The sequence below is a fragment of the Kogia breviceps genome, chromosome 8, assembly GCF_026419965.1.
Source record: "Kogia breviceps isolate mKogBre1 chromosome 8, mKogBre1 haplotype 1, whole genome shotgun sequence".
Taxonomy (NCBI): domain Eukaryota; kingdom Metazoa; phylum Chordata; class Mammalia; order Artiodactyla; family Physeteridae; genus Kogia; species Kogia breviceps.
The window spans coordinates 92,612,335-92,627,904 of NC_081317.1; the positions used below are offsets into that span (position 1 = coordinate 92,612,335).

A 15,570-nucleotide genomic window follows, 5' to 3' on the forward strand; every position below is an offset into this window, starting at 1 on the left:
TCTAACGAATTACCACAAACTGGTAAAGTTCTGGAGACCAGAAGTCCAATGTCAAGGTGTTGGCAGGGCTGCACTCCCGGTGGAGGCTCTAGGGGAGAATCTTTCTTTGCCTCTTCCAGCTCTGGGGGCTTTCATTATTCCTTGATTCATGACTGCATCACTCCAATCTCTGCCTCATAATCATGTCACCTTCTCTTCTGTCAAATCTCCCCTGTGTCTTATAAGGACACTTGTCATTGGACTTAAGGCCCACCTGTATAATCCAGGATGGTCTCTTCATCTCAGGATCCTTAATTATATCTTCAAAAGACCCTTCTTCCAAATAAGGTCACGTTCACAGGCTCCAGGGATTAAGATATGGACCTATCATTTTAGAGGCCATCATTCAACCCACTACAGTGAACATGGGCCATTATTATTATCGTTTAGTTGTTGTTTCTTCCAGCAGCTGCAGTTAGCCTGACCGTAGCGTCCTGCCCTGGGATGGAGTGGGAATGCTAAACCAATTTCCAGGTTCTAGCTCCTCTTGGTCAGCTCCGTTTTATTCAAGCCATTCCCAGGATGGGACAGGAAATTATGCTTATGAAGTTCCACTGACCACATTATAGCATTTCAGCATGTTCAAATTTCACTAATCTGAGAAAAACAGCCCTCTCAGGCCCCTACACTATTTGGAGCTCTCTGTCCATGTTAGTTGCTCCTTATACCTGAGCAGGCTACACTTAACAAAGCATTTTCATGTGCAGAACCACATTTGACCTTCACTGCAACTAAGCTGAAGGAGGTCATTTCACCCCATTTTGCAGGTGAGAAAACTGAGACCTAGAGGGAAAATTGCACAAACCTATCTTTCCTGGCAATTATAGACAACAGTTCAGGGGAAAGAAAAGAAGGCTGATATCATTGACGATAATTGCAGTAACAACAACCACTGTGCTATATTGAATGTATGCTTTGCTAGGCCCTCTGCCTAGTATTTTACGTCTGTCATCTCAAGTCATTCTCAAAAGTCTCTCCTGAGGTAGGTGGCATTATTCCTGTGTTATGGATATAGACACCAAGGCCCAGAGAGATGAAGTGTCTTGTTCAAAGTTGCACAGCTTTTAAATGCTGAGCTGGGATTTGAAGCCAGACCTGGCTGAATCTTTCTCCCTAATACTGTGCTGCTTGGAGATCCTTCTCTAGTTTGGAACATATGTCAGTCTGGCCGAAGTGAGAGCAGTGGCAGTCCAGTTCCCTCCCAGATCTGCTCAGAAGATGAAGCCCATGAGAGACTGTGTCTCGCAGGTGGCAAAGCTCCTTCCGGAGAGGCAGGGGCTGAGTGTTGATGCTCTCAGAGCATTGGGGGTTGGCAGCAGGGCAATATGGGAACAGGGAGGCAGACAGGCCCAAGGTCACTGAGGGCCAGGACAGTCACGGTGTGCTCCCTGGAGTGGGGCAGCCCTGGGTTGAAGTGACAATCCTGGAGAGGAGAGGAGAAGAGGGACACTCAACTCCTTGCCTCAGACCTTTAAGGTTCATATCTTAAAATCATCAGTTCTAGGACCTGATAGCTGTGTGCCCTCGGGCAAGTTACTTAACTTCTCTGTGCTTCTGTTCCCTGGGAACAGTAAGAGTGGGGTCGTTGTGGAGAGCTCCGGGGCTGTGAATCACGATCACCTGGGAGGCTGGTGCCCAGGCCATGCCTGGACAAACTGAATCAACATCTCTGGGGGTGGGCCCCTGGCATAAATAGTTTTTTAAAATCTCCCTGGTAATTCTGTGTAGCCAGGGTTGAGAATCACTGCTCGGCAGGTAAAGTACGTGGCGCCCAGGACATAATAAGGGCTCACTACACACGAGCTATTGTTACACTTTCCTCATACATTCATGAGATTAACATTTATTGGGCACCTACCTGTGCCAGGCTCTTCCAGGTGCCCATATCACCTGCGGTTCATACTTCTTGCTCAGCCATTTCTAGCATTGCTTCCAAGAGAATGAGTTAATTGGGTTCGATGCTGTGTGAAGACATGACCCGAATCTAATATTCTGAGGAGAAGGTTTTACTGATAAGGGCAGAATCCAGAAAATGTGCCCACATCAGAGAAACTGAAACCCTGTGTGTAGGAAGTGCAGCCAAAGATCTCCAGACCTTTAAAGAGGAAGCTAGAGAAGAAAGAGAGGGCTGCAGACTCTCTGTGGGTCCCCAGGCAAACATCTGCCCCTGCAGTGCCCCCACTTCAACATCTGTAACGTGGAAGGGTTTCTAATGGGTGGCTTTATGTTGGGGGGTTAGTTTTTAGCTGCAGAATCCTTTTCAAACGAGGCTGTAATTGGAACCCAAAATTCAAGCAAATAAAGTCTGAGTTGCTTTGGTGGGAGTGTATGGATCAGGGTAGATGAGTGTGGGTGTGTGAATGTGTGAGTCTCCACGAATGATTTGTGTGTGGATGTGTGTGTGAGTGTGTGAAGGTGTCAGGGTGTGTTAGTATGGGATGAGAGTGGGTGAAGGTGTGTGTATGGATATCTGTATCAGGGTGTGTGGGAGTGTTCGTGGGAGTGTTGTGAATAGGTGAGAGTGTGTGTATATGAGTGTGGTTTTATGAGTGTGAATCTGGATGAGTGTGTGTGTGTGTGTGTGTGCATGTGTGACTGTATCTGCGTGTGTTAGGGAGCTGAGAGGCAGGCCTCCTTTAGCCTCCCCTCTCCTGCTGGTGGCCTCCTCCGTGCCCCTCCTTGGCCTCCTGCCATCCCTGGCCCCAGGGAATAGTTGGGAACCGTCTGGTCATCTACCCTGACCCTGCTGCCCTGCCAGCATTGGTTCTGTGTCCCCTTGCAGTGCAGAGCTCAGCATATTCAGGAGCTCCTGAATTGCCCACTTCCAGCAGGTTGCCACCTGTTCCTCTCTGGTGCCCCTCACGTGCCCGGGGCAGGCCCCTTTTCCTCCAGGCCCGCTTCAGCAGAGTTTGTGAGTTTTCCTTGCAGAGCCCCTGGCTGAGTCCTCCAGAGCTGCTGCCGAGAGTAATGACTCACCACAGCTGATGTCATCCTCAGGAGTCAAGGCCTCATCACACTCAAAGAGTCTTTGTTCCCCACATGGAAAAGGAAGGGCCATAAACTGAGAGGAGTTACTACAAAACCCTTCCCAGATGCCCGTGGCCCTCATGCCTGCCCACATCTGCTAGCCTTTACTGTACCGCCTGGTGCACGGGGTCCCTGCAGTGGCTCTGAACCCAGGTTTGGGGAAGGCAGCGAGGAAGGGGTCTGAAAACCCGCACCGCAGTAGCAGAGTAAGGCTCACTGCTTGCTTCCTGGGGCTTGCGTATGGCTCTTGCACTGGAGCCAGTTCTGCCTAGCTGATGGGTGTGTGTGTGGGGTGTGTGTGTAGGTGGGTGTTGCAGGCCCCGGTCACAGAATGAGGGAGTCATACCACTCTCTCCAGGCTTAGCTCCTCAGTTCCCTCGTCTCTGGGCCTACTTATCTGATTCTGTTATTAATTCTGTAAAGGCTAACAGTTGGAGGGGGGCTGTGAAGGGAACTGCAGAGACCATGAGGGCACTCGGCCCAGAGTCGGCCTCCTCTCCGAGTCCTGAGTGCTCCTGGCCCATCGTGTTGTCCATTCTCATGGTGACTCTGGGAGCCAGCTTTTATTGCTGCCCCGCTGTACACATTAGTTTACAGCTCAGAGAAGCGAATTGGCTTGCCCAAGTTCACACCCCAGTTAGTGGTAGACCCAGGGCTCAAGCCCAGATCGTTCTGCTACAAAACCCCAGGAGGTTAACCCTTACCCGTGGCTGCCAACCAGGAGAGGGCATCAGACTCACCCAGGCCACACTCTGGAAGACTCTGATTCCATAGGGTCAGGCAGGAGGGGCAGACCTCTGTCTTTTTAAAAGCTCCCTGGGTGACTCTGACGTGTGGCTAGGACTGCAGCCTTCATAACACATGATACTGCCTAGTCAGATTTGAATCCTGACTGCAATTGCTTATTATCTTCATGGCCTTGGGGCAGTAATTAACTTTTCCAAGCCTCGGTTTTCTGTCTTGTAAACTGGGGATAATAATATTATCTACTTCATAAAGAATCAAGGGTGAAGATGAAATGATTGGTGGAAAGCTCTTCAAATAGTGCCTCTCATGCAGCAAGCCCACAGTGAATCTTAGCCACAGATGTTATTGTTTTTTGTCATCCATTCATAGGTCACCCTTGCCAGGCTCCGTGCTGGAGCCAGGGGCTGCGAGATGAGTCTGCATGCCCCATGCCCAGGAGCCCATGTCTAGGCATATCAGGGAAGGAAGGGAGCTAAGCAGCAGAATGCAGAGATGAGGGTGTAGCGGTGGAGGGATGGACAGGGACTGTAGAAACACAGAGGGAGAACCGAGGGGGAAGCCCAGGAGGCAGCGGGCTGTAATAGGTGGGCTTCCGCACTGGGGCTTCAGGTGAGTTACTTCCCCTCTCTGGGGCTTGATTCCCTCTGCCAAATGAGAGAATGAGCCCCACCTTGCCTTCCTACCCCCTGGCGAGGGAACAGGTGAGAGGATGCTTCGAAACCAGAGAGGCTGCTGGTGGGTGCAGACTTCTTCCTGCTGGGACACCCAGCTGGGCCCAGCTCCTTCCAGCTGCTAGGCAGGGCAACCAAGCTGCAGGGCCCACACCTTGCCCGGACTCTGACCACCTCCAGGCCCCTTCAAAACCATCATTTTCTCACTTGAGGTCAGAGGCCTGAAAGAAAGAGAGAGGAGAGCTCATACAGTAACTTCATTGAGCAGGAAAATTCCTGCGCTATATATGAAAACCGGAAAAGGGAAAGAGGCGTTCTAAGTTTACATGTAGAAAAATGCTCTTCTGTAATTCAGAAAAATGAGGTCTTTGACTGTTGGCAAGCTCAGGTCTTTCTTCCAAGTTGATCCAGGATTTTTTCCCTGGCAGGGAAACAGTTCTTTTTTCTAAGAAATGTATTGGGTGGTAGGTTTTTCTAAGAACCTCTTGCATCTTTGCTGGGTGTGGATTGAACCCTTGCAGGAGGAATTCTGCCGCGTCCATTTTCCTCGGGAAGGGAGTCAGGTAGAGCTGGGTGCCTCCGGGGACTCCAGCCTGGGTGTGGTGATGTTTCCTCACAGGCAGAGCTATGACATTTTCCTGGGCACAGTGCTCCCCACCTCCGGCCAGGCCACACTGTCCAAAGACGAGGACATCTGTAGGGGGAGAGCTGGATTTGTGCTGATCCCCATTGGAGACATTCTTTCTGGGCCTGAAGGCTGTGGGCTGAAGGAAGTTAAGGGTGGTTAGAGAAACTGGAAAACAGATGGGAGATGAGGATGCAAAACTGAAGACACTCAGACCTGGCAAGGGCCTTTGGAAACCATCTGATGCAAGCCTCTCATTTCATAGACGAGGAAACTGAGGCTCAGAGAGAAGGGACTACTCGAGATCATACACTACGTTGGTGGCAGAATCTGCCTCCCCGGCCGGGCCCTGTCCACCATTCCATGCAGTGTCTGAGAGGCCATGGTGTGGAAGTCCAGAGGGCAGAGTTAGGCCCAGCCAGGCAGGTGGGAGCTACAGGAGGACATGCCTTAGCTTACTGGGAGAAAGAAGACTTAGAATTGCCCAGCAGTGGCCAGGCTTGTCCTGGGGGCATTGAGCTCCTGGACAGTGTAGATGTGCAAGCAGAAACCAGGTGGACTTTGGCGTGGAGGGATGTGGCAGAGGAAACTCCTTCTCCAAATGGTGAGGTGCAGTCTTTCTGCATAGAGTCTGTGGCTTGGTGAATTCCCAGCAGGCAGCAAAGGAGGCACTGGGGACCTCCTCTCTCCCAAGGGGTGAGTGCAGGGAAATCCACGGGAGAGGGACCCTGCTGGGGTCCCAAGGGCAGTCACCCCCACTTTACCTATACACACTTAGCCTGCTGGCTTCATCAAGGTTGGATCACCTGGACCCCCTGAGCCCTGCCCCCAGTGGGAGCAGGAGGAGTCAGTGAGTCCCCGTTTAAGCTGACTGAAGTGTTCTGTAGTCTTCACAACTGCAAGTGGAAGTGGGACATGGGGAAGGGACACCTTTTGCTTTCCCAGGCAGCCGGTGTAGGAAAGGGGCAGAGGATGGGAGGGAGGCACCAGGGTTCTAGGCCTGGTTTGTTCACAGCTCCCCACTGACCTCAGACCTGCTCTCTTGGGTCACTTCCAGACCTGACTGTGATTCTGGCACAGGCGGTGTCCCTCGCAGCTGCAGCTCAGGAAGCCTTCCTTGGGTTTCATGGGTGCAGTTCTCCGTGTGGCCGCCAGGGTCCGCTGCTGTGCACGTTCCTGGAGCGTCCTCAGCCACCCTGTCTGGCTTCTCTGCAACCCTCTTTGACCTAGAGCCAGAGGAATGCTCCTTAGTCCCGTGGGGCTTAAAATGCTAACAAGCGCAAGCACTGGGCTCAGGTCCCAGATAGTCATCTGTGAGATGGCGCTTTGCAAAGCCAGATATAGTCCCCTGAGGAGGCAAGTCTCCAGAGCCCAGGCTAGTCCCAGGCACTGCCTCAGGACCCCACAGATGGAAGGGCTGAACCAGCCCATTACATAGAAGGAGAAACTGAGACCTGCCTGGGAAGGAGAGATGTCAGCTGTCCTGGAGAGGAGGAGAGGGAAGGGTTCCAGTTCTTCACCTCCTCTGGCCAGGTCACTGTCATCTCTGTGGAAGGAAAACCTGAACCCTGCCCTGTTTGTTTCTTCAGCACTAGGATTCTGCCCTGGTTTCCATGGAAACTGGCTTTGGACCCCTGGGAGGAAAGTTGCACCATGTGGTGACTGTTCAGATTTTCCTCTGCCCAGTCCACCTCTAAAGCCATCTGGTTCCTCTTCCCTGTGCCCTCGGGAGGGGCTGCACCAAAGTTGTGCCCAGGAGCCCAAACCAAAGATTTGAGGAGAGTGAGGTCCAGTGGCATCTCTCTGTTCCCTTTCCTCAGGCCACAACGCCAAGTGCCTGCTCTCTGCCAAGCCCTGATGTGGGTATATGAAGGAGGGAGTCATGCCTATGGCTCTGTGTATAGGGTGGGAGTGGAGCTCCAGTGTCTTGGGGTGCAGCTGAGCGAGATTAGAAAGATTTGGCTGTGAGAAGATAGGGGAGGATGTTACCAATAGAAGGAACAGCATGAGCAAAGACAGGGACAGGAAAAGGGGGAGAATGAAGCGGTGAAGCAAAAGGTGTCTTGAGTGGAATTTCAACTTGATCCTGAGGGCACTGGGGAGCCACTGAAGGCTCTGGAGCTTGTGGGTAGCATGAGCGGATGACTGCTAACTGAGACACCTAGATCATGAGCTTCTTGAGAGCCCGCATTCTAGGTTCAGCTCCATATCCCCAGCTGCACACAAGGTGTGAGGTAGGGGCTTTATGAATGTTATCAAATTCATGAATTGGAAAAGTGGGTTGAAGAACCTCCATTGGAAATGAAGCTATCCCTATGCATTAATGAAGTGAGAGATTAAGACTGAGATCAGATGTCCTATGAGTGAAGTAGTTATCTGTGGCGAAGTGTGGCCACCTCCCACAGAGGGCCCCAAGGTTCCTGATGCCAGAGAATTCTGCAGTCAGTCCCCCGTTAGCACTGCCCCCTCCTGTCTTGCCCCTCAGGGATGGTGAGATGTCTTCCTACCAGCTGTGATCTCCACCCTTAGCTTCCCACCCAGCACAGAGCCATCCTAGGACAAGCCTATGGACCAAGTTGCTGGGCCTGTTTGTCTTGGCTCCCTGGCTTCTCTCCCCTCCCTGGTGGCCGCCTGAGCAGGTGGCCTTCCTGCTGGAGGCCAAGGAGAAATGAGCCAGCAGGCTCAGGCGCAGCCCTGAGCATGGGTCACTCCAGGCCAGGGGTCGCTCCCTGCCACGCCACGCTGTGGGACCGTGCATGTGGAGGGAGTGGTGGTTGCTGAGAGCATGGCTGGGCCGACTTGGACTTCCTCTAGATTGTGGCTTGGCTCCCCCTGTGGCCGACCCAGTGGAAGCAAGGCCTGATGCCTGCACTCCGGTCCTCTCTCATGGCTGAGGTCTGGGCAGCAGGGGGCAGGTAGGATTAGGAAATGACCTCTTTGCAGACTTTGGTTTTTGCTAAGCTTATGCCTTTGAATCAAACAGAAGACCAGCTTCTACCATTTGTTGAGCACTTGCACTTTCCCTCCATCATCTCATTTGGTCCCCATGTGTGAGATGGGTGGGATGTCCCCTCATCAGCAGTAAGATATCTGCCCCAAAGCTTCCCGCTTCGTAATCGGCAAAGGCTGGATCTGAATCCAACACCAGGGTAGTTCTCCTCTGCAGGCTGCCTCTTTTGCCCACTGTCCAGCTGGCCAACCAGTGGTCTGTGCCTGGCAGGGCTGGGGCAGCTTAGGGGTCGTGGGAGGGACACCAGTTCCAGGTCACCTGTCATTCCAAGTCACCCCAAGACAGAATCACACCTCCCCTCTGTCTGTCCTTGCTTCACTGCTCCATCTACTGCTTTCTGGCTATGTCTCCTGGTCCTGGAACTCTCTCCTTGACCATCCACTTCCCTGTCTATAAGATAAGGAGATTGGATAGATTGGTGATTTTTTTTTTTTTTCCAACCCAGAATCCTCCTGGAACTAAGAATTCCCAGAATGGCCACATGGAAGCCTGGGCTTTACTGGCCATGGCAGCACTGGGCTGATTTAAGCAGGCTTCTGGGTGGGAACCTCTCAGCCCCTGTCCTTGAGTACCCTGAACCCCCAGCTGTCCCTTGAACCCTCAGGACACCACTTAGAAACAAGCCGCTGGATGAGAGGGCCCGGTCATTCACTCCCTGTGGAACCACACATTCTACAAACCTGGAGTATCCCACCAGAGAGGGACTTCTCCTCCTGTTCTCAGTAGGAGAGAGAGAGGAGCTAGAGGAAAAGCTTTCACTGGATTAAGTGGAGAAGAAAGTGAAGGTATCAGCAGGGTTACTCATGGTTTTGTTTTGTTTTATCTTTAAACTGTAGAGGGGAGAAAAGAAATCTCAGTGGGTTGCTTGCTTTTCTTTCTATTTCTTTTCTTTTCACTTTTTCTTCTTTCTATAGAGATGGGCTGTATTTGAGTGAGGAGAAACATGAAGAAAAGGTTTTATACTTTCTAAAAGGGGAGGTAGGGTGTTAACGTCTTTAAAAATATGTAAATGTCTTTATTTTTCACATCATGTACTTGGGGTAAAATTCAAAAAGTAGAAAAGAGTATCCAGTGAAAAGAAAGTCTCCTGTCGTCTCCCAGCCACCAGCACCCTTCCTTGGAGACAATCTCTGGTTCCAGTTTCTGGTGTATCTTTCTAGATGTATTTAATATATATTTTAAAATATATTTAATATATTTATGTATTAATATATGTATTTCCAACTGATAGCAATTCTATTCTGCACCTTGTTTTTCTTATATGTTTGTTTCTAGTTAATACATCGTTTCATATTAAAACCTAAGGAACCATACCTTTTTAAAGGCTGTATTGTATTTTGTTGTATGGGTATATCAAAAGTTACTTTTTTTTTTTTTTTAAGAAATTTATTTATTTATTTATTTATTTTTGGCTGCGTTGGGTCTTCGTTGCTGCGCGTGGGCTTTCTCTAGTTGCGGCCAGCAGGGGCTACTCTTCATTGCGGTGTGCGGGCTTCTCATTGTGGTGGCTTCTCTCGTTGTGGAGCACGGGCTCTAGGTGCAAGGGCTTCAGTAGCTGTGGCTCGCGGGCTTCAGTAGTTGCGGCTCACAGGCTCTAGAGCGCCGGCTCAGTAGTTGTGGCGCATGGGCTTAGTTGCTCCATGGCATGTGGGATCTTCCCGGACCAGGGCTCGAACCTATGTCCCCTGCGTTGGCAGGTGGATCCTTAACCACTGTACCACCAGGGAAGTCCCCAAAGTTATTATTTATATAACCATTCCTAAGAATTCCAAGACAGAATGGTTTAGATACATTTAGATACATTTTAAACAATACTGCCATGGATATTCTTGTAAGTGCTTTATATGTCACGTTTGTAACTGTATCTGTTCTGAAAATTCATACAGGTATAACTGCTGGGTCAGAGAGCACATATGCACTTTTACTTTTGATAAATATCATCAAAGTGCCCCTCCCACAGTTGTGGTACCAGTTTACAGTCCCACCAGCAGTGCATGCGATGGCCTGTTTCCTCAGACTCTTGCTAAACACAATATTATCCAACATTGTGATTTTTAGCAATCTCTTAGGGAAAATGGTATCTCTTCATAATCTTACCTTGTATCTCTCTTGTTCTGAATGAGGTTGAGTATCTTTTCATATGTTTAAGAGCCATATTCTTTTCTTTTACTGTGGAAAGAATTTCCTGTTCTCTGCCCATTTTTCTGTTGGATTTTTGGCCTCCTGCTTATTCGTGGGTTTTGTGTATTAGCATAATTCATCTGTTGTCTGTGATATGTGTAGCAAATAATTTTGTCCAGGTTGGGATTTTATTTGACACGGTGGGGATTTATTTTTGCTATGCAGAACTTTAAAAATTTATGTGTTGTTAAATTTAATGAAATTTATAAATCTTTTTATTTTTGCCTTCTGGGGTTTGTCATACTTTAGTTTCTGTTTTAATGCAAATTGCAAACTGGACAGAAAAAGCATTGGATTGAGAATCAGATCTGCTTTTAGCCGCCAAATCCCTTCCCTCCTTTAACCTCAGTTTTGCCTTCTTTCTGTAAACTGAAGGGGTTGGACTTAATTCATTTATTTGTTCATCTTTTCATGCATTCATTCATCAGCACTGAGCTGGATACTGGGAACACAGAGATAAATGGTGTGGTCCATGTTCTTGTGGTACAATGGGGAGAGAGACAAGTGACCCAGCAGGGGCCTGGAGTGTGCTGGGAGTTGAAGAATTCAGTGTATATTGAGGGGGCATCTGACACGGGCCTGGAAGGAGATGTAGGTCAGGAGGTGAAACAAGGGATTTCATGGGAGGGAGTCTTGGAGAATGAGGAGTTAGTTATTCTGGTAAAAATAACTGGTGGGGTGAGGGGGTGGTGGTGGCTGAGGGAAGAGCATTTGACAAGGAGGGGAGGGGACCTGTGATGGCCTGGGGCACTGGAGGGAGGGCGTCAGGTGTGCTGGGGAGTCAGAGTGCGGCTGGGTCTAGACCACAAAGGCCTCTCCAGCCAGGCGCCCAGGCTGCCACCGGCCCTAAGGGCACAGATGGCCGGAGAAGCCTTCTCATCAGGGCCTCAACATGACCAGATTTGCCCTTTTGTTGAGAATGAGACAATCGTTTTCATTAGAGTGTTGTGAAATATTTTCCATGGCATTTTTTTTATAAAGAATACTACAAGGAATACTTTTGAATATCACCTAGTTTAAGAGATAAACATCATCACTGTAGTTGAAAAGCCCCATGGACCACTCCCCAAATCTCATCTCTCTACCTCCCCTAAATGTTGGCAAAAACATGCTTCTGGTGGACATGTAAAATGGCACAGTTGCATCTTAATGATAATTAAGATAATAATTGCATCCAAAAAGAAATGATAATTATGGGATATAATGTAGGTGTTAGGGATGCTATGCTATTACTTCCCTAATGCTGGGGAAGTAATCATACTGCAATACATAATATAAGTGTATCAGATCAACATTTTGTTCACCTTAAACTTAAGCAATATTACATGTCAGTTATATCTCAATTTTTTTAAAATGGCACAGTTGCTTAAGAGAACAATTTAGCCACACTCAGTGAAGCTGCAGATGCATATACCCATATCATCCAATAATTCTACCCTAAGTGGTGGAATTACCTGCACAGGTAAGCACAAGGAGATGTGTAGAAGAAAGTCCGTAGTAGTAGTGGTTGTAATAGTGATGGAAACCTCACTTTCCATCAGCAGAAATGTGAACTAATCCATAGTGGCTTATGTATACCTAGAGTACTGCTGTGAAAATATGAGACCTGGAACCATATGTCTCAACAGGGATACATCTCAAAAATACAGCGTTGAGTGGGAAAAAAAAGTTCCAGAATACATGCAGCATGCCAACATTTATATGAGGTTAGTAGACAGGCACAGCAGTGCTGCATTCTGTTAGAGACATATAGTCATGTAGTAAACACATAAAGGCATGCATGGGGATAATAAACACCAGACCCCCAGAGTGGCTGCCTCTGGGGCATAGGCAGGGAGAATAGGATCAGAGAGTCCATGAGAGCTTCTGCTGAGTTGATATTTTCTTTCTTAAGTGGAATGGTGGGCCCATGCCTGTTCCTCATGTTATTCTTGTTCTAAAAATGTTAATAATATATTTTATTTAGCCCAGAATTTCCCCAAATTATCATCTCAACATGAAATCAATCTAAACATAGTAAACAAACTGAATATCTTACATTCCTTTTTCAAGCATTCCTTTTTCAAAATCAAGTTTGTATCTGTTGTCCCGCCTGCAGAGCTCCTGCCCACCTCTCTCTGGGACCTGCCTTCCTATCTCATCACCGCAGGTGCACAGGGGTGCACGTCACTGCAAGCCAGCCTGCAGCCTTCTCCCAGGGGACGGTGGTTGGGTGGACCAAGCTTCATGAACCTGGGGTCCTTTCCAGGCCACCACAATGGAGGCCTATTATTTCTCCCCCCAAGGGGTAGTGGTTAAGAGCACACCTCTTTAGTGGGATGCTCTCCTGAGGGGCTTACCTTGGGCAAATTTCTTACCTTCTCTAAGTTTTCTCTGGGGTAGAATGAGGATAATAGTACCTACCCTCATGGAGTTGTTGTGAGGAGTAAATGAGCTAGCTAATGTAGGTGAAGAGATGAGAGCCTGGTAAGAGTGAGAGCCCGGGGAATGTGGATGATGCTGACCATGATGACACAGTGACAAAGGGCGATGACGATGATACGTATTTGTCCTAAGGTCTGGGAACACTTCGTTTTGTCCCTGCTTTTTTCCCCACACCCTGAGGCACTTAAACAGTAGACCTCATTCAAAATAAAACAAAATAAACCTATCCACTTTTTAAAAAAAATTAATTAATTAATTTATTTATTTGGCTGCGTTGGGTCTTTGTTGCTGTGCACGGGCTTTTCTCTAGTTGCGGCGAGTGTCGTTGTGGTGTGCGGGCTTCTCATTGCGGCAGCTTCTCTTGTTGCGGAGCATGGGCTCTAGGCAAGCGGGCTCTGTAGTTGTGGCTCGTGGGGTTAGTTGCTCTGCGGCACGTGGGATCTTCCCGAACCAGGGCTATGAATCCGTGTCCCCTGCATTGGCAGGCGGATTCTTAACCACTGCGCCACCAGGGAAGTCCCAAACCTATCCTCTTTTAAAGAAAGAAATGGGAGAAAAAAGTCCTTAAGTTGATGGGAGAACCCTGTAGGGATATTCTAGGAATATTTTAAAATGTTTTCCAAACTGCTCATCATGACTTGTTCATGGGTAACGACATCAATTCAGTAGGTTGTTTCCAGCATGTTTTTAATAAAACAAAAGAGAAAAAGAAATGTTAAACAGAAAGGAAAATATCATAGTGCCTGGTAAGTATTAAAAGTAAATAATGTTTTATGAAACATCTGTTTCACTGTTACAGATATATATTTGTCTAAACGTGCATATTGGGTGGCCATGTAAATGCATTTCTTTTTTTTTTTTTTCTTTTTTGTGGTATGCGGGCCTCTCACTGTTGTGGCCTCTCCCGTTGCGGAGCACAGGCTCCGGACGCGCAGGCTCAGCGGCCATGGCTCACGGGCCCAGCCGCGCCGCGGCATGTGGGATCCTCCCGGACCGGGGCACGAACCCGTGTCCCCTGCATCGGCAGGCGGACTCTCAACCACTGCGCCACCAGGGAAGCCCTGCATTTCTTATTGTCGGTCGTTGTCAGAAAAGTTTGAAAAAGAGTAATTAAGACACAACAGTGGGGTTCCTGAAGGATCCCATTTCATTCCTGAATTTATTTCTTCCTCATTTCCAAGCGTAGTAGAATATATATGTGAAGCATGGCCTCCTCTCTCCCTCTCTGCAGAACTGGCTTCCCAGGGCCACCTGGACCTCACAGAGCTCATCGGCGTCCCGCTGCCCTCGTCCGTGTCCTTTGTCACTGGCCATGGCGGCTTCCCGGCCTACAGTTTTGGGCCTGGTGCCAACGTCGGCCGCCCGGCCAGGACCCTCATGCCACCCACCTTCTTCAGGGACTTTGCCATCAGCGTGATGGCGAAGCCCAGCAGTGCCCGAGGCGGCGTGCTCTTTGCTATCACAGATGCCTTCCAGAAGGTCATCTACCTGGGCCTGCGGCTCTCAGGAGTGGAGGACGGCAGCCAGCGGGTCATCCTCTACTATACGGAGCCCGGGTCCAAGGTGTCCCGTGAGGCTGCCGCCTTCCTGGTGCCCGTGATGACCCACAGGTGGAACCGCTTTGCCATGGTTGTCCACGGCGAGGAAGTGACCCTCCTTGTGGACTGCGAGGAGCACAGCCACGTCCCCTTCCCGAGGTCCTCCCGGCCCTTGGCCTTCGAGCCCAGTGCGGGAATCTTCGTCGGCAACGCTGGAGCCACGGGGCTGGAGAGATTCACTGTGAGTCCAAGTCCTGCAGATCGGGGGCGGGGACACCGCTGGACACCGTGCGACAAACACAAGCAACTATTCTTGTCATTATCTGATTCTAATGTCCTCAAAGAGGCATGTACGCCGGTGGGAAGAAAGCTAGGCCCAGAACACAAAACCTAGATTCCAGCGCTGAGTTTTCAGTGTAGCTTGATGATTTTAGACAGTATCTGGATTCTCTGATCTGCTCTATGTTTTCTTATCTATAAGTAGGGATAAGAAAACCTAGGCCCCAGGGTTGTGGAGTCACGTGAGCTAGCCTGTGTGAAAGCACTTTGTATGTTTTAAGGCATTATAGAAAGGGTAAGATGTGTTATATCCTTCAGTGATTTTATCTTTGGAAAAGGGTGGCAGTTGCATGTAATTTCTACAAAGGTGGAATAGCTGGGATGCCAGAGTGTGAGGTAGTTTCTCTCTCTCCTTTTGGATAATGTGACTTGAAAAAAATACCGGAAAACTGATTTTGCTGTCAAAATGGGTTTTTATGAATAAGCCATTCTAAAGCAGATCCCTAAGTTACTGTAGTTATTCATTTAATCAGCACTATTCTTTTTTTTTTTTTTTTTTTTTTTTTTTTTGGTGGTACGTGGGCCTCTCACTGCTGTGGCCTCTCCCTTTGCGGAGCACAGGCTCCGGACGCGCAGGCTCAGCGGCCATGGCTCACGGGCCCAGCCGCTCCGCGGCACGTGGGATCTTCCCAGGCCGGGGCACGAACCCGTGTCTCCTGCATCGGCAGGCGGATTCTCAACCACTGCGCCACCAGGGAAGCCCTAATCAGCACTATTCTTACTGATACCTTCCCAACTGATTCTGGACAGGCCTGTGGCCTGGGGTTTGGGCTTATCTGTAGTACAGCGGAAGATGGATCTTAAGAAGTTAAAATCTGATGAATAATTTTGAAACACTCACTTGGGGATAGTCATGGAGAACCGGCTGTCAGGTGTGGAGAGGGGAGGCGGGGCGGAAGCAGGGAGGTTGGTGGACACCTACTCTGGGGACAGGTCCTTCCAGCTGGGAAGCATTGAGCCATGGGGGAG

At 49.2% G+C, this 15,570-nt stretch overlaps 1 protein-coding gene across 15 annotated transcripts in view; it reads left to right on the forward strand.

Annotated features, from left to right (window-relative positions):
• COL15A1 (collagen type XV alpha 1 chain) overlaps positions 1–15,570 on the forward strand; it is a 103,958-nt gene that overhangs the window by 21,458 nt on the left and 66,930 nt on the right. For all 15 annotated transcript variants that reach the window (XM_067039767.1, XM_067039763.1, XM_067039761.1 and 12 more), the window contains one exon: positions 13,956–14,503. In XM_067039767.1, coding sequence (XP_066895868.1) covers positions 13,956–14,503 — 548 coding nt within the window. The remainder of the gene's footprint in view (positions 1–13,955; positions 14,504–15,570) is intronic.